Source organism: Phascolarctos cinereus, unplaced genomic scaffold (assembly GCF_003287225.1).
Source record: "Phascolarctos cinereus isolate Bilbo 61053 unplaced genomic scaffold, phaCin_HiC Scaffold_9;HRSCAF=440, whole genome shotgun sequence".
Lineage (NCBI taxonomy): Eukaryota > Metazoa > Chordata > Mammalia > Diprotodontia > Phascolarctidae > Phascolarctos > Phascolarctos cinereus.
In genome coordinates, this window is record NW_027556402.1 from 1,393,225 (window position 1) to 1,411,300 (window position 18,076).

The 18,076-nt window shown below is 44.3% G+C and overlaps 1 protein-coding gene across 1 annotated transcript in view; it reads right to left on the reverse strand.

Moving 5' to 3' along the window:
* Positions 1 to 18,076, reverse strand: part of MSR1 (macrophage scavenger receptor 1) — a 77,009-nt gene that overhangs the window by 5,746 nt on the left and 53,187 nt on the right. The window contains 1 exon segment of the mRNA XM_078148130.1: positions 3,271 to 3,465. Coding sequence (XP_078004256.1) covers positions 3,271 to 3,465 — 195 coding nt within the window.

Here is an 18,076-nt window from a genome sequence, read left to right on the forward strand (position 1 = left end):
GGAATGAAACTTGATTTTTTTGGATTCTATAGTATTCCCTGACTCAAAGCCATGCAATAACACTGGAAGGATCTTTGTCTTAAAAAGGTGAGCTGCTTCAAGGAGTTTGGGGTCATGATAATAATAATCATGATAATAAAAATTGCTACCACTTATGTAAAAGGCAGCTAGATGTCACAGTGTCTAGAGCACTGGGCCTGGATTCAGGAAGACTTATCTCCCTGAGTTCAAATGTGGCCTCAGACTCTTATTAGCTGTGTGACCCTGGGCACATTCAACCCTGTTTGCCTCCGTTTCCTCATCTGTAAAAATGAATTGGAAAAGGAAATGACAAACCACTCCAGTATCTTTGCCAAGAAAACCTCAAGCTGGGTCACGAAGAGTTAGATGCAACTGATAGGACTGAACAACACATTTATGTGCATGGTACTTAAATACATTAATTATATCAATTAGCCCTCTAATTTTCCCATTTCACAAGTGAAGAAAATCAAATGTTCATGTGACTATTTCATGAATTTTCATCCTTAAATTTCTTCGGGGTGACTTTGCTTGGCTGAGTCTCTTTTCAAGGATAGGGAATCCCTTGGCTGCTACATCCCTCCATTAGGGTCATGCTTTGGCAAACAGGCCAGGATTTCCCCAGCCTTCCTCATTCCTTCCCTTCCCAGTTCCTTTTCTGTCCACTCACAGCTTCTTAGGGCTTGCCTTGCCCAACTCCTCCCTCTGTCTCATGCCTCCCTCTCTCCTAACCCCAAAGCAAATCAGTTGTTAGGCCATGTTATCTTTACCTTCAAAATTTTTCTCATAAATACTCCCTCTTCTCCTCTGGTGCCCCCATGGTGGTATAGGACCTGATCACCTCATACCTGGACTATTGCAATAAATGCTGGTGGGTCTGCCTGCCTCAATTCTCTTCCCTCTCCAGTTCAATCTCCATTCATCTGTCAAAGCGATCTCCCTAAAGCACAATTTTGACTATTTCACACACCCCATCCTCATTCAATAAACTCTAGTGACTCTCTCACTTCCAGGATCAAATATCATAAATTCCTTCATTTCTCTTTTAAGCCCTTCATAACTTGGCCTCTCCTCTTTTGCAGTCTTCTGACACCTTGCTCCATGTGTGTACTCTTTGATCCAGTGAGATTGGCCTTTTGTTGTTCCTAGAACACAGCATTCCATCATTCAGTTCTGTGCCTTTTAAGGAGCCATGCCCCATGCCTGGAATGTTCTCTCTCCTCATTTCCATTTCCTGACTTCCCTGGCTTCCTCCAAGGCCCAGCTAAAGTTCCACTTTCTGCAACAAGCTTTTCCCTGCCCTCCTTCATCTCACTGCATTTTTTCTGAGACAACCTTCAGTTTATCCTGTTCATACATTGTTTATACATAATTGTTTACATGTTGCCTTGCCATTAGACTATGAGCTGCCTGAGGGCAGCTGCTGTCTTTTGCCTTTTCTTTGTATCCCCAGTGCTTTGTGTGGTTGTCAGTCAACAGTAAGCCCTCAACAAATGCTGTTTGGCTGGCTGACTCATTGAGGAGGCTCTGCCATGTTTCGGGGTTCAATGCCATCCACAGAGGATCACCTAAAGGACCTCATCCTCCATGGATAATCCCTCCTTGACTTGCACTGCCTTGGATTTCCTTCTTAACTGTGGCAAACATGGCTGGCAAACACTATCCCCCAGTTTTATGCCTTGTCTGATGTCAAACATTGGGAAGGGGGAGGGCAACAAACAAGATTATTTCTGTTGTTTTATCTTTCAAAGAACTTTGTTGAATGTTCTATCTGGAAGGGAAACACCTTGTTGGGCAAAGTCTTTATGCCAATGGTTTTCTCTACCAAATGGTTTTTTATACTCAATGATCCAAAAGCCCAATTCAATCTTGTGTTTTCGCCATCTTTCAGCCACTTGTGTGACAGTAAAGATGTAGCTTGCTGTGGAATATGGCTTTGGAAAACCAGCCACTTCCTTCTGTAAACTAAATTAAGTCAGAATTTAATCTGATACCCAGGGACTGTAACTCAAAGGCAGAAGGCAAGGATGATGAAAAAAATGTTGGAAAACAGTGAATCAGGAAGTAAGGAATGAGAGAGGCTGGAACAGAGAGAGCATGGAGAAGTCTTATGCTGAAACATGGCACATACTGTCCTCAAGAAGATTCAGGACACATCCAGCACAATATTATAACGTACCCACAAACACACACCCAGGCACAGAAGTTAATTATACTTTAACCCTCAACTTTAACACCTTATTACTGAAGCGGCAGTCAGCCCTGAATCAGCCATCAGTCCACTAGTAATCAGAAGCCAGATCACTGTTGTTAAAGAACAGATTAAAAAAGAATACAAAGCTAGAAGAAAAAAATAAAAATGAGAAAAAGATATGGCATGAAACTGCAGTGACTCCAGCCAAACCTCTTTTAATCCAGGGAGGAGTGGGAGCAGATAACAATGTACGTGGCCATAGAAACAAAGATGGGTGCCACGTAATCCCCTCTGCTGCCCCTGTTGTGAATGCCAGGACTCAGTGTTTTTTGAATGCTGTTCATGTATTTGTCAAGTGGAGAGCTCTCCATGGTGGGAAATCTTACATTAAATAGAATTAAATGGACTCACTGCTCAGATATGAAGAGGCAGAAAAGCCACACAGGAAACATCCAAGAGTTTTTCTGTTTTTTTCAGGGGATTAAGCAGGAGGAGGAGACCTCTCCATCCTCCCTATCTGGCTTCTGTCAATCAGGAAGAACTATTCTCCTTTAAGACGAAGCTGGTTGGAATCAGCGATGTGCTAAATACAGATAGCAGACTGTTCAATGTTCATTGTGAGCGTTTATGCCTTGGAAATAGGCCAATGCCACAATCTAGGGCTTGTTTGATTGTTTTGTTCAGTGTCTAGACTTAAGAGAATAATGGAGAAAATGTAATAACACAGATTTAACTGAAAAACATGTCCTGCTTACTTTTTTCCCCCTAGAGAATCAGTTGTTACACTCATTCATCTATATCTATCTATGGACCTACTGTCATCTCTCTTATCAATCTGGCTGGCTGTCCCACCCACCCATCCATCCATCCTATCCTATCTTCTTCTATCTATATATCTATCTATCTATCTATCTATCTATCTATCTATCTCTCTATCTATCTATCTATCTATCTATCTATCTATCTATCTATCTATCTATCTATCTATCTATCTGTCTGTCTATGTATCTGTCCATCTAATCTTAGTTGCAACAGATTTCCCATAAAGGGCTTACCACTTCCGAAGTAGGCATCCTTATGCACCTTTTCAACCCCAGAGTAGCCCAAACTCTTACACACAACCAATCCATTTCGCATCTCCCAACGGTCATCACAGACAGTGCCCCAGTGGCCATTGTGGAAAATCTCTACCCGGCCTTCATTGGGCTGGCTGCCACCCACAAGTCGGACAGTTTTGATTGGAGCTGCAGCTGTGAAAAAGAAAATCCCCATGAGACATCTGCAACTTATTTGATACCAAGAGTAACTATTTTAGCCAAATTCATTAGTTTTGTATTTGGATGTGGATGTGGAATTTGCAAATGTCCTCATTCTGGTCAAATTTTGAACTGCAAACTGTGATTGATTAGAGAATGGTCAATTGTACAATTAATTTCCTTCTGTTTAACAATTTAAAACAGTTTAAAGAATCATAAACAAAATAAGTTTTAAGCACAGGATGAGAATGAAATGGAATTAAAAAAAAACTTGAGGGCTTTCCATGAAAAGGAGGATTGATTGCATTGTTTCAAAGAAGATTCTCTCTCTCTCTCTCTCTCTCTCTCTCTCTCTCTCTCTCTCTCTCTCTCTCTCTCTCTCTCTCTCAACCCCCCGTCTTTGTCTCTCTCTCTCTCAGTCTCTCTCCCTGTCTCTGTCTCTCTGTGTCTCTGTCTGTCTGTCTCTCTCTGTCATTAAAGCTATGGCAGGTGAAAGATGAAATGACTGAGAAAACAAAGGTTTGAGCTTCTAAACTTCTCAGTTTCTTACATAATGAATACTAACTGTATAATAAACCAGGACCATGTCTCCTTAGCTTGGGCACTGGACCCTGACTATAGGGAGAGACAGATCTTTATGCATTAAAAACAATTTAATCAAATAAGACCACCTAATTAAAAGAAAACAATTAACTTGGATAACCAGGTGATCTGATTTCTAATTGGAGGAAAGATTAGAAACTGTCCAAATTGGGAGGGGGAGAGCAAACAGGTGCAATTGCCTGCAATCAGAACAAGAGGTGTCTCACTTTCCCCCTCCCCCAAGTATGTATGTATTCAAGCAAAGGAACATGAAAACAATAACTGATCAGACAGAACAGGGCCAGTTTTCAGATAAGACATGTGGCGCTTGAGTTATGTAATTGTGAGAAAACCTCTTGCATCAATCTTTGGATTTGACTGAGTTTCTAATCAGCATAATGTTGGTTCTTGGTTAAGGGTCTCTAAGCAACGGGGAGAGGTGGTCCAGTTTCCCAACCATGCAGGGCTAGGTTCAAACAACGCAATAAGGTTTTCTCCCAATTCTCACAAGTGAATACAGTTCTCTCACAGGACAGAAATAGAACTAGACCCATAATGGAATAGAAACTAAGCTAGAGCCATATTGAGTCACAAGATGGAGTCAGTGTGGTTCTGTTAATTCTCACTGCCACTTTCTGTTTTAATTCCCTCAAAGCCTTGCTGTTCCCCATGTGTGCTGCTGACTAACTGGTCCCCATACCTCCATCCCCCACCCTTTGTGATGAATTGTCCTCACCACCACGCCATTGAGTAAACATTGTCCCAGGACATTCTCTGATCAGTGCTCTTCCCTGCTGCAAACCCTTCATTTCTATGTTAGTGTTCAGTTGTTCAGTCCTGTCTGACTCTTTGTAACTCTATGGATCATACCAGGGTTTTCTTGGCAAAGATACTGGAGTGGCTTGCCATTTCCTTCTCCAGTGGATTAAGGCAGACAGATGGTAAGTGATTTGCCCAGCATCACACAGCTAGTGAGTGTCTAAGGTTGAATTCAAACTCAAATCTTCCTGAGCTCTATCCACTGAACCACCTAGTTATAGTTATATGTAAACTCTTGATCCTTTCATTCCTTCATTCAACAAATATTTATTAAGCACCTACTCTGTACCAGGCACTGTGCTAAGTACTGGGGATACAAAAAAGAGGAAAAAGACAACCCCAACTCTTGAGGAGCTCACAGTGGAATGAGCCTGACATTCAAGGCTCTCCCATCACAACGGGACCCCTAGATGCCTTTGTGTATATGTGTAGAGGAAGCTCAGTGGCACAAAGGATACCATGCTGGACTTGGAGTCAGGGAGATGCGAGTTCAAATCCACCCTCAGACATGAACTATCTGTGTGGCCCTAGGCAAGTCACAACCTCTGTCTGCCTCAGTTTCCTCATCTGTAAAGATAATAAGGCACCTACCTCCCAGGGCTGTTGTGAAGACAAAATGAGATAATGCATATAAAGCACTTCACAAACCTTTAAGCTCTCTATAAATGCTAGCATAGTAGGTACAAGGTTGCTGCACACACTGAAGGCCAGGGTCCCAGCTGGGAGCTTGAGTGCCCAGTCAGAGATACAGGGCTGCATGAGGATGGGCCAGTGCTTCTTGAATAATGGAATTAAATTAGTTCATTGCAGAGTAGCAGAGGGCTTCCTTGGGCACAACACTAGGATAACTTTCTCTCAAGTGTCTTTCTTGAAGAAGGGTCCACTTACCAAGAACAATAACCAAGTTCCTTTGATTACTTTAAGAAAGCATTTCTTAACACAAGGGGCTATAATTATCAATTCCAACTGACTACAGTCCAGAAGTCTTCTGGGGGAAGGATCACAGCTCTTTGCATAAGATTTTGTGAATGTTCCATGAAAGCAATGACCCCAGTTCTTCAAGGAGCTGAGATCTCCTTAGGGTGGGCACTGACTACACTAGCTTAGATGACAGTCCTTGTGCCACTCCTTATCAGAAGGTTCCTTTCCATTGCCTCTAGCTAGTAGCCTCTTTGGCATCCTCAGGGCACAGCCATGCTGTTGTATGAACAGAGCATGAGCTGGAGGACTCCACTGTGGCAGGAGCAGTTGGAATGGAATGTTTTCTCCACTGGCACATTTTTCTGGAGCCCTCAATCACAACTTTGTTCTGGGTGGTGAGAACATGTGTTTTACAAAAAGGGTAACCCAAAGCACAAGAGTCACCCCACTGGCCTTGGGGTGTGTGTGACTAATTATTATTGTCAGAGAGCCTGTGAGGCACCAGAACTCTGCACCCATACCCACTGAAGGCTGATAATGAATGGAATCAGATATAGAACCACAGATCTAGGACTGGAAGGCTCTTGGAGGTCCCTGAGTGTACCATGCTTGTTGGAAGATGAGGGCTTTTTCCAAGGTCATTGTTAACATCTGTGATGGGATTTGAATCCATGTCTTCCTGACTCCCAAACCTGCCCTTTGTTTCACTACAGCAAAGCTAAAGGGGTCCTCAGAGATCAGCTGAGCCGACCCCATTTGATTGGTAGAGGAGGAAAGGGAAGCTTAGAGCAAGGCCTGTTTTTGCCAAGGTCACTTGGCTGGAAATGGACAAGAATTTGAATCTAAGTCAAAATGAAGATAAAACATGTCTGGAATTATCATGTCAGTCAATTGGGAAAAGAATCAGTTCCGCCTCCCAGGTCTCAGTCACCATCTCGCACAAAAGGAGGTCTGCCTTATAAGAACCATGGCTTCTGCTGGGCAGAAGGTAAAGGGCAGCAGTGGAATTCTCAAAGTGGACTTTCAAAGCTCAATTAATGGAGAGTCATGAAGATTAAGCTGTCCTTTATACCTAGGCTGGCCTAGCTTTTGGCACAGACTTGGCCAGTCAAAAATCTCCTTAGCAATGGAAGTTCACCCAGCTAGCATACCCTGATATTAGAGGTCCTTCATGCCTGGGAAGCAGGAAAACCCCTCTGTAGACTTCTGGATCTGTCATCCAAGGAAGCCCAGTTTGGGGGGTGCAAGGGAGCCATTTTTAGCTTCTTCAAAAGGGGCTTATCTTGGCCTGGCTTTGGAACCTGGCTACTGATACCTTCTAGTGCTGGGAAGTAAGGCCAGGCCAGATGACACTGGAGTGGTGGGCCATAAGGAATTGTTCTCCTTACCTCCATATTCACTGATGGGGGAAATCTGCTGGGATAGCCAGAGAGTCAGTCTCAGGGTAAGAAAATGGTGGCGGGGGGGGGGGAAGGAAGAGAACAGCCATGACTGACTCCTTCCAGCAGGGTAAGGTGCTGAGGGTGAAGGCAAAGGCTCTTTATTCCTTCTCTCCCTCCCTGCACTGGCCTCTCCTACAGATGGAGCTAGTATGTACTGAGGGACCTGGCCCCAGAGAGCTTCCCCAGCTGGCCTGACATAGAATCAGAAGTGGTTAATTTGGTTTGACAAGAAGCCCTCACCATGCCTCCTACCCACACTCCTTCCTAGGCTGATTGCACAAGGAACTTCATTTGGCAAGACCTTATTTATAGGGTTGCAAAAACTCCTCCCCTCCCTCTACTCCCCCCCCCATGCCAGAATGCTCCCCTTCCCAGTTCAACTGCTGCCAAAAGCCCTTCCTGATTCCCTCAGGTACCAGCCCCTTCCCCCAATGCTGGATGTAGATCATGTATGTATGGTCGAACAATTCTCCCGGCAAGCTCCTGGAGGGTGGGAGGCTTTTGTTTGGTCTTCAGCACCAAGTACAATCAATGCCTGGCATGCAAGAGGCAGGTGACAAATATTTATTGAATGGTTATAACCCTATGGCCTAAAAGACAGAGATGTTAACCATTCACACCTTAGACTGAATGAGTTCAATCTCTAACCTTTCTTGATGGTAAGCTGCTCAGAGGGAATCACATTTTTTTTTCAGTTTTGATATTTAGAGAGAGCAAAAGGCAGCAAAGTTTTGGAGCCTGGAGCATTGGAGGGAAGGATACAGGGGGCAAGTTTTGGGTAGCCAGAGGACTGGAAGAGACTGGGGTGGTGGAGGGGAGAGAGAGAACCAGGAGGAAGAAGAGTCTAAAAGGGAGATGAGAGGGTATTGGGAGCTATCTTCCCCTACTCAAAACCTTCCCCCCTCCAGAGGGGGAGAAGCCCAGGCCCCCTAGCCAAGATGCCATTTAACTCAGATCAGTTTACCTACCCCCTTTCTCTTCCCCACCCCATCATCCTTCCTGTTCTGTCTAGAGGTACGAGCCTGAGGGAGAAAGGCAGCATGGAAGAGGGGAACATTGAGATATGGAGCCAGAAAACCATGGCTCAAATCCCTCTTCTGTGACCTTATGACCAATGTGACCTTGGAGAAGTCCCTGGCCTCATTCTTCTCCAGGGTATAATGAAGGGGGTTGGACTGATTGAGCTCCAAAATCCAGAGTGGCACCAGGTGCAAGATGAAGAAACACCCCTACCCTGAGAACAGAATCAGTGAGCTCCCAGCAGAGAACTGAGAGACTCTTCTAGAGCCCTCCTGAAAAGGGGGTGAAAACATGCCCCCAAACCATGGGATTGTCTCACTTGGCCATTCTGTAAGACTGCAGAGTAAGGGCTGGTCCACACCAGGAGGGTGACACAAGGGTGAGGGTGATTCCTCATTGGGTGTTTCTTAAATGAACACACACACACACACACACACACGCACACAATATACACATATACATATACATACATACGTGTGTATGTTTAAGACATCATTAGGCACAGGATTTGGGGCAACCTAAGCCTTTCTCAGTTTAATCTGAGAGTGTCACAACCACAGTGGGCAATGGTGGAAAGAGCTCTGAGGGGACTGGGGCAGGTGGGGGGGATACCAGGGTTCAAATCCCATTGATTTTTTTTAACCTTATACAAGCACCTTCTCATCTCTTGGCCTCACTTTCCTCATCTGTAGTAATGGGTTTTTTGGGAAAGATGACCTCTACAATCCTGTACATCTCTAATCCCCATGAATCCACGTGGTTTTCCTCTCTTGCTGACTCAGGGTGGATAGATTTGTAACATCCTGAAATGGAGAACTAAGATAACTCAGAGACAACTTTTATTTTTTTTAAATTCCCCTATGCCTCAAAAAAGTGTGTATGTCTGATAATTTGGGGTTTTAGTTTTCTAAGGTAAAGGATTTGTCCCCCTTTAAATGGACATATTTCAATAAGTTTTATTTAATTCAATAAACATTAATGAAGTGCATGATATGTGCCCTCTGGGATCCCTGTTCCTTGGTTAAGAAGCCTCTTCTTAAATCTCTCCACCCCGTGTTCTTTCCCTCTCCTGACACCCTCAGAAGCCTGTCTCTCCCCAAAAGATAGCCCCTCCCTCCCTCCCCTTCCCTGCCTAGTCTCAGGGGCACCTTCTCTCCTGTCCCTGAGCCACTGGTCATGCAGGCTGACTTGGCATGTCCCTGCTTTCCATGATGACTTCCATACTCTCCTTCTGCTGACCTTTCCTCCTTTGAGGTTCATTCCACCCAGCTCTACCTCCCAGTCCAGATACTGGGGACAGTGTTTGGTCCCCAGGTTATCCCTCCTCTGTTCTCAAGGAATTCTGTGCCTGGCTCACAGGCTTCCTCTCTGTCTCAACACCTTCCCTTATTCCAGAGGGCTTCAATGTACACATTGATGTCTCCCAGTTCCTCACCCTCACCAACTCCTGTGATGTACCCATCAGCCACTCCAGGTATGGTCACATCCTTGATCACTCCCAAATGTTCTACTTCAAGAATTCTTAAATTCCTTTATCTTTTTGTATATCCTTTTATCGAGCCTCCTCTCATTCCATTTCTCCCCATGTCTTATTCTTCCTCTCTCAATTCTTTAGCCTCACTATTACCTCCAAGCCTTTAATCCATCAGTAATCTTCTGCATCATCACCAGTGTGCTGCAGTGCACACAGTGCCAAGCCTGGAGTCAGGAAGACCTGAGTTCAAATCTTGCCTCAGACACTTACTACCTGTGTATTCTGGGGCAAGCCACTTAATCCTGTTTGCCTCAGTTTCCTCATCTATAAAAATGAGCCGGAGAAGGAAATGGCAAACCACTCCAATGTCTTTGCCAAGAAAACCCCAAATAGAGTCGCAGAGAGTCAGACATGACTGAAAGTACTGAACACCAACTCCAAACTTGAAACTATACTTAACCAATTCAAGTTGATCCATCTTCAAGCCTCGAATCTGTAACCGCCTTGCCCTTTGGTCACTAGCCCTGGACCGTGCCTGCCGTTGGCCCTCTCTGCTGCTAGGCTCCTGCCGCTCAACAGTCCTGGAGAGATCACACAGTGGAACTGAGTGGGGCCATGACAAAGTGCTCTGATCTCAAGTGGGCCCCCACTGCAATGAACAATTATTTTCCTCCTCCCTAACTGACTCTCCATCGCACTCCTCATAGTGATCGGATCGACTTTTTCTTCTTGCCTCAAGGTCCTCACGTGGAAAGCTCTGCCTTCATCCCAGCTCTTCATCAGATAACGCATTGATGCCACTTCTCCCTCCCATTCTCTTCTCTCACTCTGGTATCTGATGCTTGATTAGATGCTTGCTGATTGACTGACCGATGCAAAGGCTGTCCTGTATCCAATCTCTCCCGCCTCTGACTCCTTCTCCATCTCCTCTCCTGGATCGTAGTCCATATCCTGCCTCTCAAAGTGGTGGCTATGCTTTAGAGTCTGGGAATTCTCCCTTCTCCCTGATCTCTCAGTGGCTTCAATCAGAGTCCCTTGCAACTCGTTGGCTCACCGTTCACTTTAACGCTAACAGCTCATCTTATCCCCCACATAAAATCAATAGTCATTATTTGAACATCCCTTAGTCTCCAAAGACTTACATGATTTTTTCCCCACTTTGTGAGTTTTACTATCCTGTCTTAAAACAGTTACATGCAAATGAGCCAAGGGACCATTCGGCCCTGGAGCTCTCTGTTCTCAATGTGGTCCATAATTTAATTCTGGGCCTTTGAAACTGCTTCCTCATGCTCACATTTTTCCAGTTTTTTAATAATAGTTCATCGTCTGCCTCTTTAAACCATAAAATCTTCACATACATACGAGTGATCACCCTACATTTTACATAAGGTGATTTATGTCTCTACATTTATGCTACAGTTTACTTTCTGTCTCAAACTGCTTATATCCCATCTGACAACTGTGTTTCTTTATACAAATGTTTTAGCAATTTTTATTAAACCAAAGGTATTTTACTACTCCTTTAAGGCGTTAAAATGTTCAACTATGACAAAAGCAATATCCTATTTTCTTTACCATTCTATGTAGCTCTTTTCTTTACACAAAATCACTTTTAATGTTCAGGATGTGAAAAGGATATAGTAGAAAATGAATAAAAATAATGTTGTGGGTGGAGAACATTTACAGCTAGAGAGATCAAGAAGTGCCACTTGTAGGAGCTCACCTGAGCTCTTTAAAGGAAGCCAGAGAATGCTACAAAACAGAAACGAGCAGGCAGATGGTTCTAGGTCCTGGAAATAATGAAGGCAAACCAGATGTGATATGGAATGTCGTATGTGTGGAACAGGAACTAGGTCAGTTTGGGTGGAAATGGAGGAAACGACAAGGAGAAATGTGATAGCGGTGCAGAAACATGGGTTGGATTTTTAATGTTGAGCAGAGGAGATTGTAGTTTATCCTAAAGGAAGTGGGGAATGATAGAAGATTCTTGAGCAAGAGAGTGACATGGTCAGATCTGTGCTTCAGGAATACCACTTTTACAATTGTGTAGAGGGTGGCTTGGAGAAGAGGGAGACTTTTGCAATATTCCAGGGTGTTGGCATGTGAAATGGCAGGAAGGGGCCAGACTGAAGAGCTGTTAAGGAGGGGCAGCTGATTAGAGGGAGGAAATGAGGGACAGTGAAGAGTCGAGAATGATTGTTGTTCATTGCAATTATCCATGTTGATGTTTGGTCTCTGCAGCTCCTGGTGGAAAACAGGAACATGACAGACTGTGCCCCGTGACTGAAATGCTCTCCCTCTTCATTTTCCATCCAGAATCTCTAACTCCCTTCAAGGTTCAGTTCAAAATACACCTCTTACTCAAGGCCTTCACTACGACTGTATTTTATAAAGCCTTATCTGGGCAATGCTGTTTTCCACCAGGAGAATCTAAGTTCTTCAAGAGAAGGGACTTTTGCTTTTTATCTTTGTATTTCCAGCACCTAGGACAGTGCTGGCCCATAATGGGTGATTGGTAAATGCTTGTTAAATTTAACTGAAGCACAAAAAGGAAATCAGATAATTCTTGTGTAGTTTTAATGGGAGGACTAAGGAAGTAGCTTGGATTTGAATGTCTTGCCACTGATGACCTCGCCTCATCCCCAGTGAGTTTTAATAGAGCCATCTTGGAGAATTAGCCACAATAACAAACACCATGTCAGAAGGCAACAGTGCTCAGGGCACATTTCTGGAAGGATACTGACCACCTGGACCAGGTCCAGAAGAGGGCAAGCAGGACAATGAAAGCCATAGAGACAATGAGGATCAGTGGAAAGAATTGGGACTGTTTAAACTCAAGAAGAGAAGACATGGGGCCAAGTATGTGCTTGGGAACAACTGTCTTCATGTATTTGAAGGGTTGTTATGTGGAATTGATACAGTTTAGGAAATCTTTACTTAGCGTTTTCTACATGGAAAGTACATCAAGCTAGAGATACAAAAAAGACACGAGAATCATCTAGATGGACATTGTTGCAAAAGTCTTTCATCATGAACACTTCTGGCCTAGCTAAATATTACCAACAATCCTAATTGGACAGATTGACCCTCTAAGAAGAGAGATAAGACATGGCTAGGAGCTAAGGCATGCACTTAGACCAAGGACAAGGTAAATGCTATTCTTAATTTCTGTTTTGTTGTTTTTGTTATTTACTTTTTCCTTCCATTCTTGAGCTGTGAGCTGTCTTGCCTAGGTTTCCAAATCCTAAACTTCTTCATGTATATAGATAAGTGACCTATCAGCAAGGGCATCCATGAATTCTATGCCATCCAGTTACTCCAAATTTTCCCTTATTTTCTTTACCATCTCCCTAGTTAGAATGTCCAAAGATCCCAAAGCTTATATTTTAGAATAGAGACAAAGAAAATCCTTAGTCTCCCCAACAATTAAATGTTGGAAAATCCAAAGTGAGATTATAAATCTGGAGAGTAGCTACTAACTCCCCAAATTTGACATCTTAGATTGTAAAGACCTAGAACCCTTGTCATCTCATGTGCTTACTATCCTGTACATGGATTCATCACAGACTTGGGAGAAAAATTGAAGGCAGGCACATTACAAGGCTCTCCCTCATTATTATTGCTCAGTAGTAGACTGGGCTACATCTCAGTAAAGCTCTTAAATGTATAAGTTATGAGTGTCGTGTTTACCTTTCCTATCCTGGTGAGGATGTGGGCTACTGATCACCTCTGACTTACAAAGCATTTGCTATAAAAATATTGATGGATTATGCAGGAGAGAATGATCAACTAACTCTGCAGCCTCTCATTCATCCTTTGAACCCACCCAGGTCAGGTATGAATAGACACTGTCTTCTCTAAACTTGGCATCATTCTCATTCTGGGCTCCAGCTGGAACTTTCACCTGAGGTGCTATCCTTTCCTCCTACAAAGAGCAGGGGCTCTTCCATTCCTGTTTTAGCTTAAAGCCCAGAAGCTTAAGACTCAGCTTTTTCAGTGAGGGTGGGAGGTCCTTTACAATCTCAGACCAAAGACTAGGGAAAAAAGAAACCTTTAATTGTCCCCCCCCTCCCTTATCCTTAATGAGAGTTCCCAGTGTCCTGGCTGTATTCAGCTTTTCTCTCCAGAAGAAAAGTCTCAGAATTTTTATGCAGTAGGGGCGATGAGGGAAGACTTGAGACACCTCCTATGGAGCTAGAAATAAGTGCCTTGAATCTTAGTGGTGGGACCCATGTTCTAGTCCCTTAGTAAATGAAATGGAAGGCTAGTGGGTCCTGTGTGACCACAGGTGTGGGGAAACTCTGGCCCTCTGGGTCCTTGAGTGTGGCACTTTGAATCCAAACTGCACAGAACAAATCCCCCCTTTTTTTAAAAAAAGGATCCCTTTGACCTCTTGAGGACCTAGAGGACCAATATGTGGCTCCAGGGCCACATGTTCCCCACACTTAGAAGCCTCTGTCATTGCAGACTCTGCCAAAATGATTGGCTACCCAGCCTAGCAAAGCCATTGACTCTCTGGACTTTAAGTTGTGATGCTGAGAGAGCTTCAAGGCTCCAGGACCTGGTCTCTTTGTAGATCTCACCCAATACCAGTTTCTTTTTTTTAGACTTCTAGGGAGAGTGGGAGGGGGAATTCTTTAACTTCACCTCCCCCCCCCACCACAATGGTAATCACACAAACATGATAGCAAGAACATCCACTTGCCTAGGAGAATATGAAATTTTCTGCTTTGTCTCTTTCCCCAAGCTCAAGTCACCCCATGGTGATCCTGAGAAACAGATGTTTCCAGCTCTTTAAGTAGCCTTGTCCAATAAGAAGTCAGAGCTTTTTACCCAAAGGGAGGTGGTTCCTTCAGCAACTTCTCATCTCCAGGAAGATCCTATAGCTGAAAGAACTAAGAAAATCTACATCTTGTCATGCTTGATCTGGAGACCTGGACTTGTGAGCTGATTGGTCAGTGCAGCTCTGAGCTGAATGTGGCCTACCTTTGGAATAGTACTAGAAAGCTGGATAATAGGGGCTGAGTTCTTATTATGCCCTGTGGAGGGTTTTTGTTTGGTTTGGTTTAAGCATTTCTGCTATCTCCTTTGTTGGTGGAGTATCTCTTCTAAAAGGGGTTCTGTTAACCTACTTTTGGGAGACTCTGATCATGAATTATAGCCAGACTTTATTTAAGAGTTTTACCCAGGGCTCTGGTCTGGAGAAAATGAGTCAGAAATATCAAGTTAAGCCTCATTCCACTCTCTTTTGGGTCGAGCTCCCTCAGGACTAGACAAAATTGTTGTGAGTCCAGAGCAGGAGCCCCTTTGTGGAAAGAGTGGGGGTTGGCATTTAAAAATCCATTTACACATTAATTTCCAGTTGTCTCTGGATAAAGCAGGGAGTGAAAACCCCAAATCTGAATGTCAAGTACTAGGGTTCAAATCCTGACTTTGCTACTTTCTACCTATATGCCCTTGGCCAAGTCCCTTGCCTTTACTAGACTTCCATTTCCTTATCTGTAAAATAAAGGGGTTGAATAAGATCACAGATTTGGAGGTAGAGGACCTTGGAGGCCATCCAGTCTAACTCCATCATTTTATAGATGAGGAAAGTGGGGCTCAGAGACATTCAATGGCTTTCCCATGGTCACATAGCTAGAGGCAGAATTTGAACCTGGGTCTTCCTGACTCTCCTTCTAGCTATGGCACTGTGCTTCCTCTCTGACCCAAAACCTTTGTTCTGAAGAATGGTTCTCTTACTTACCTAGATTGACCAGAATTAAAGAAATATACTATATTGGAAAGAATACTGCAATTGGGGTGAGAGACCCTGTGTAGAACCATGGCCTTTGAACCCAGTACCTGTGTGACACTGGACAAATCTCTAATCCTTTTGAGGTTAAAAAAGAAAAAGGTATGACGGTATCCTGGCTGGAACACTGGCCCTAAAGCCACATCAGATTCCAGTCCGACTTTGCCAGATCAAATAATCAATAAGTCAATTCTCATTTACTAAGCATTCATTTGATGCCAGGTCCTTGCTTTGCTGGGCACTGCAGATTCATCAACAAAAGTGCAACAGGCCATTCCTGCCCTCAAAAAGCCTTTACTCTGTGGGGGCGGGGGGATGCAACACCCTCACATGGTAATAAATACAAGGCATGTACAGAGCAAACTCAAAGCAAGTGGAGAAAAGTCACTAGGAGCTGGGGTCAAGAATGCTCATTTGAAGATGGCATCTTAATTGGGAGCTTAGGTGGGACCTACGGATTCCAAAGGGCAAAGGTGGAGGGGGTGTGGGTTCCAGGCACACAGATGGGGCAGACTGTCCAAAGGAAGGGAGAGGTACGCAGCGGGTCATGTCCAGTGATCCTGAAAAGGTGGAGGATCCAGGAGGTGGAGGGCTTTAAATGACAGAGGAGTCTGCAATTTAATCCTAGAGTCAATATAGAATCACTGAGTTTATTGAGAAAGGGTTTGGCTTCATCAAATCTGTGCTTTAGGAAAATCACTGACAGCTGAGTGTGAGGATGAATTGGATTGAGGAGAGACTAGGTGCAGTGAGGCCAGGCTACTGCAACAGTGCAGGCATGTGTTGATAAGGGCCTGCACCCAGGGGTGCCTATGTGACTGGGGAGAAGGGGACACATAGGGAGAGGCTGGGGTGGGAGAAGCAAGATTTGACCACAGATTGGATGCAGAGGAGGGGTGGTGGTGAATGAGAAAAAGAAGTGAAAAATGACTTCGAGATTGTAAACATGGGTGACCTGAAGGATGGTGGTGCCCTCTCTAGTAATAGGAATGTTAAGAGGAGGACAGGGCTTGGGGTAAAAGATAAATTCCATTTTGGAGATACTGAGTTTGAGACACCCATGGGATCAAAAGCTCAGAGAGAAGAGAGCTTCCAGGAAGAGGATGGCCAGCACTGACAAAGGCTACAGAGGTCAAGAAGGACGGGCCATCTGTGTGTCCCTAAGCAAATCCCTTCCCCCAGCTGTAGGCCTCAGTTTCCTCTTTTATAAACAGGGGGGCTTTTGACCCTTAGGCCCCATAAGCTCATGCAATGACATGTTTGCCAGCCAAGAGAGGGGAGAGACAGAGATAAGCAATGACGTTGAAGAAGAGAAGAGCTTGTAGATTACAAAATCACGTGTGAAACACACAGCCCTAACACACCCACACTCCCAGTCTCATTCCATTTGAGAGGATTCATAAGTACAGAAGTAATTCTCTTAGGCCATCATGGAGCCTTCCAGCATGAGTGGCTTCCTGGGAAATGTATTTGAAGAAGACTTCAGGTAAAAAGCTGGGTCACCAGACAAATATGAATTTAAAGGGAAGCTGAGACACCACAAACCTTGTTGGAATCTGTCCCAAGAGAGGGTGTCCTTTCAGGGGCATCTCGTCATTGGCCTTGGAAATGATCAGAACACTGGACTTGGAGTCAGGAAGACCTGGTTTCAAATTCTGCCTCAGATACTTGCTAGCTATAATTCTCTATGCCTCAGTTTCCTCATCTGTATATGAAGAAGGCGATTTTGATGACCTCCAAAGCTCCTTCCAACTTTGAATTGCAGATTCTATAATTAATAAACTGTAGCAATAACTGGCTTGTAGGGGCAGCTAAGTGGTGCAGTGGATAGAGCACTGGCCCTAGATTCAGGAGGACCTGAGTTTAAATACAGCCTCAGACACGTAGCACTTACTAGCTGTGTGACCCTGGGTAAGTCACTCAACCCCATTGCCTAAAAAAACAAACAAACCAAAATAAAATAAAATAACTGGCTTGTGATAGAGCACATCTCCTAGGAAAGACCTTTATCAAGGTTGGTCCTGAAGTGCAGAATGAAGGCTAGTAGAACTCAAACTGAAGGAAAAGTCATGGAGTTCAAAGGTCAACCCCTTAGTGACATGTGTCAGGTGCCCAAGATGGTGCCCATTGGCTCTGGCATACTCTGCAGTGCTCAGCCCCCCTGGGTCAGAGCTGACTGCAGCAGAGAGTGCATCAATGCCGAGGGTCCTCTGAGCCAGGACAGCTCACACCAGGCCAATGTTGTGGCTGGATAAAACACAGACCCCTCTAAACCAGAGAGAATGTGACAGGCCACCAGCTTTCTTCCATCGCTACCATTTAAAGTGCTTACCCTTCTTTCAAGGCCCAACTTAAATGGTACCTCATCCAGGGCCCAGAAATTCTCTCTCCCTTCCGGGCACACTCAGAATATGGCCCAATCTTGCTATGAACCTATCACTTTCTCCTTCTTTTGGATTTGGGATAGTCTTTCCCGGACAGCTCAAGGACAGAGGCTGTGTCCTGTTTATCTTTGTATGAGTCACTGCTCAGTGACCTTGGCCAAGTGACCTT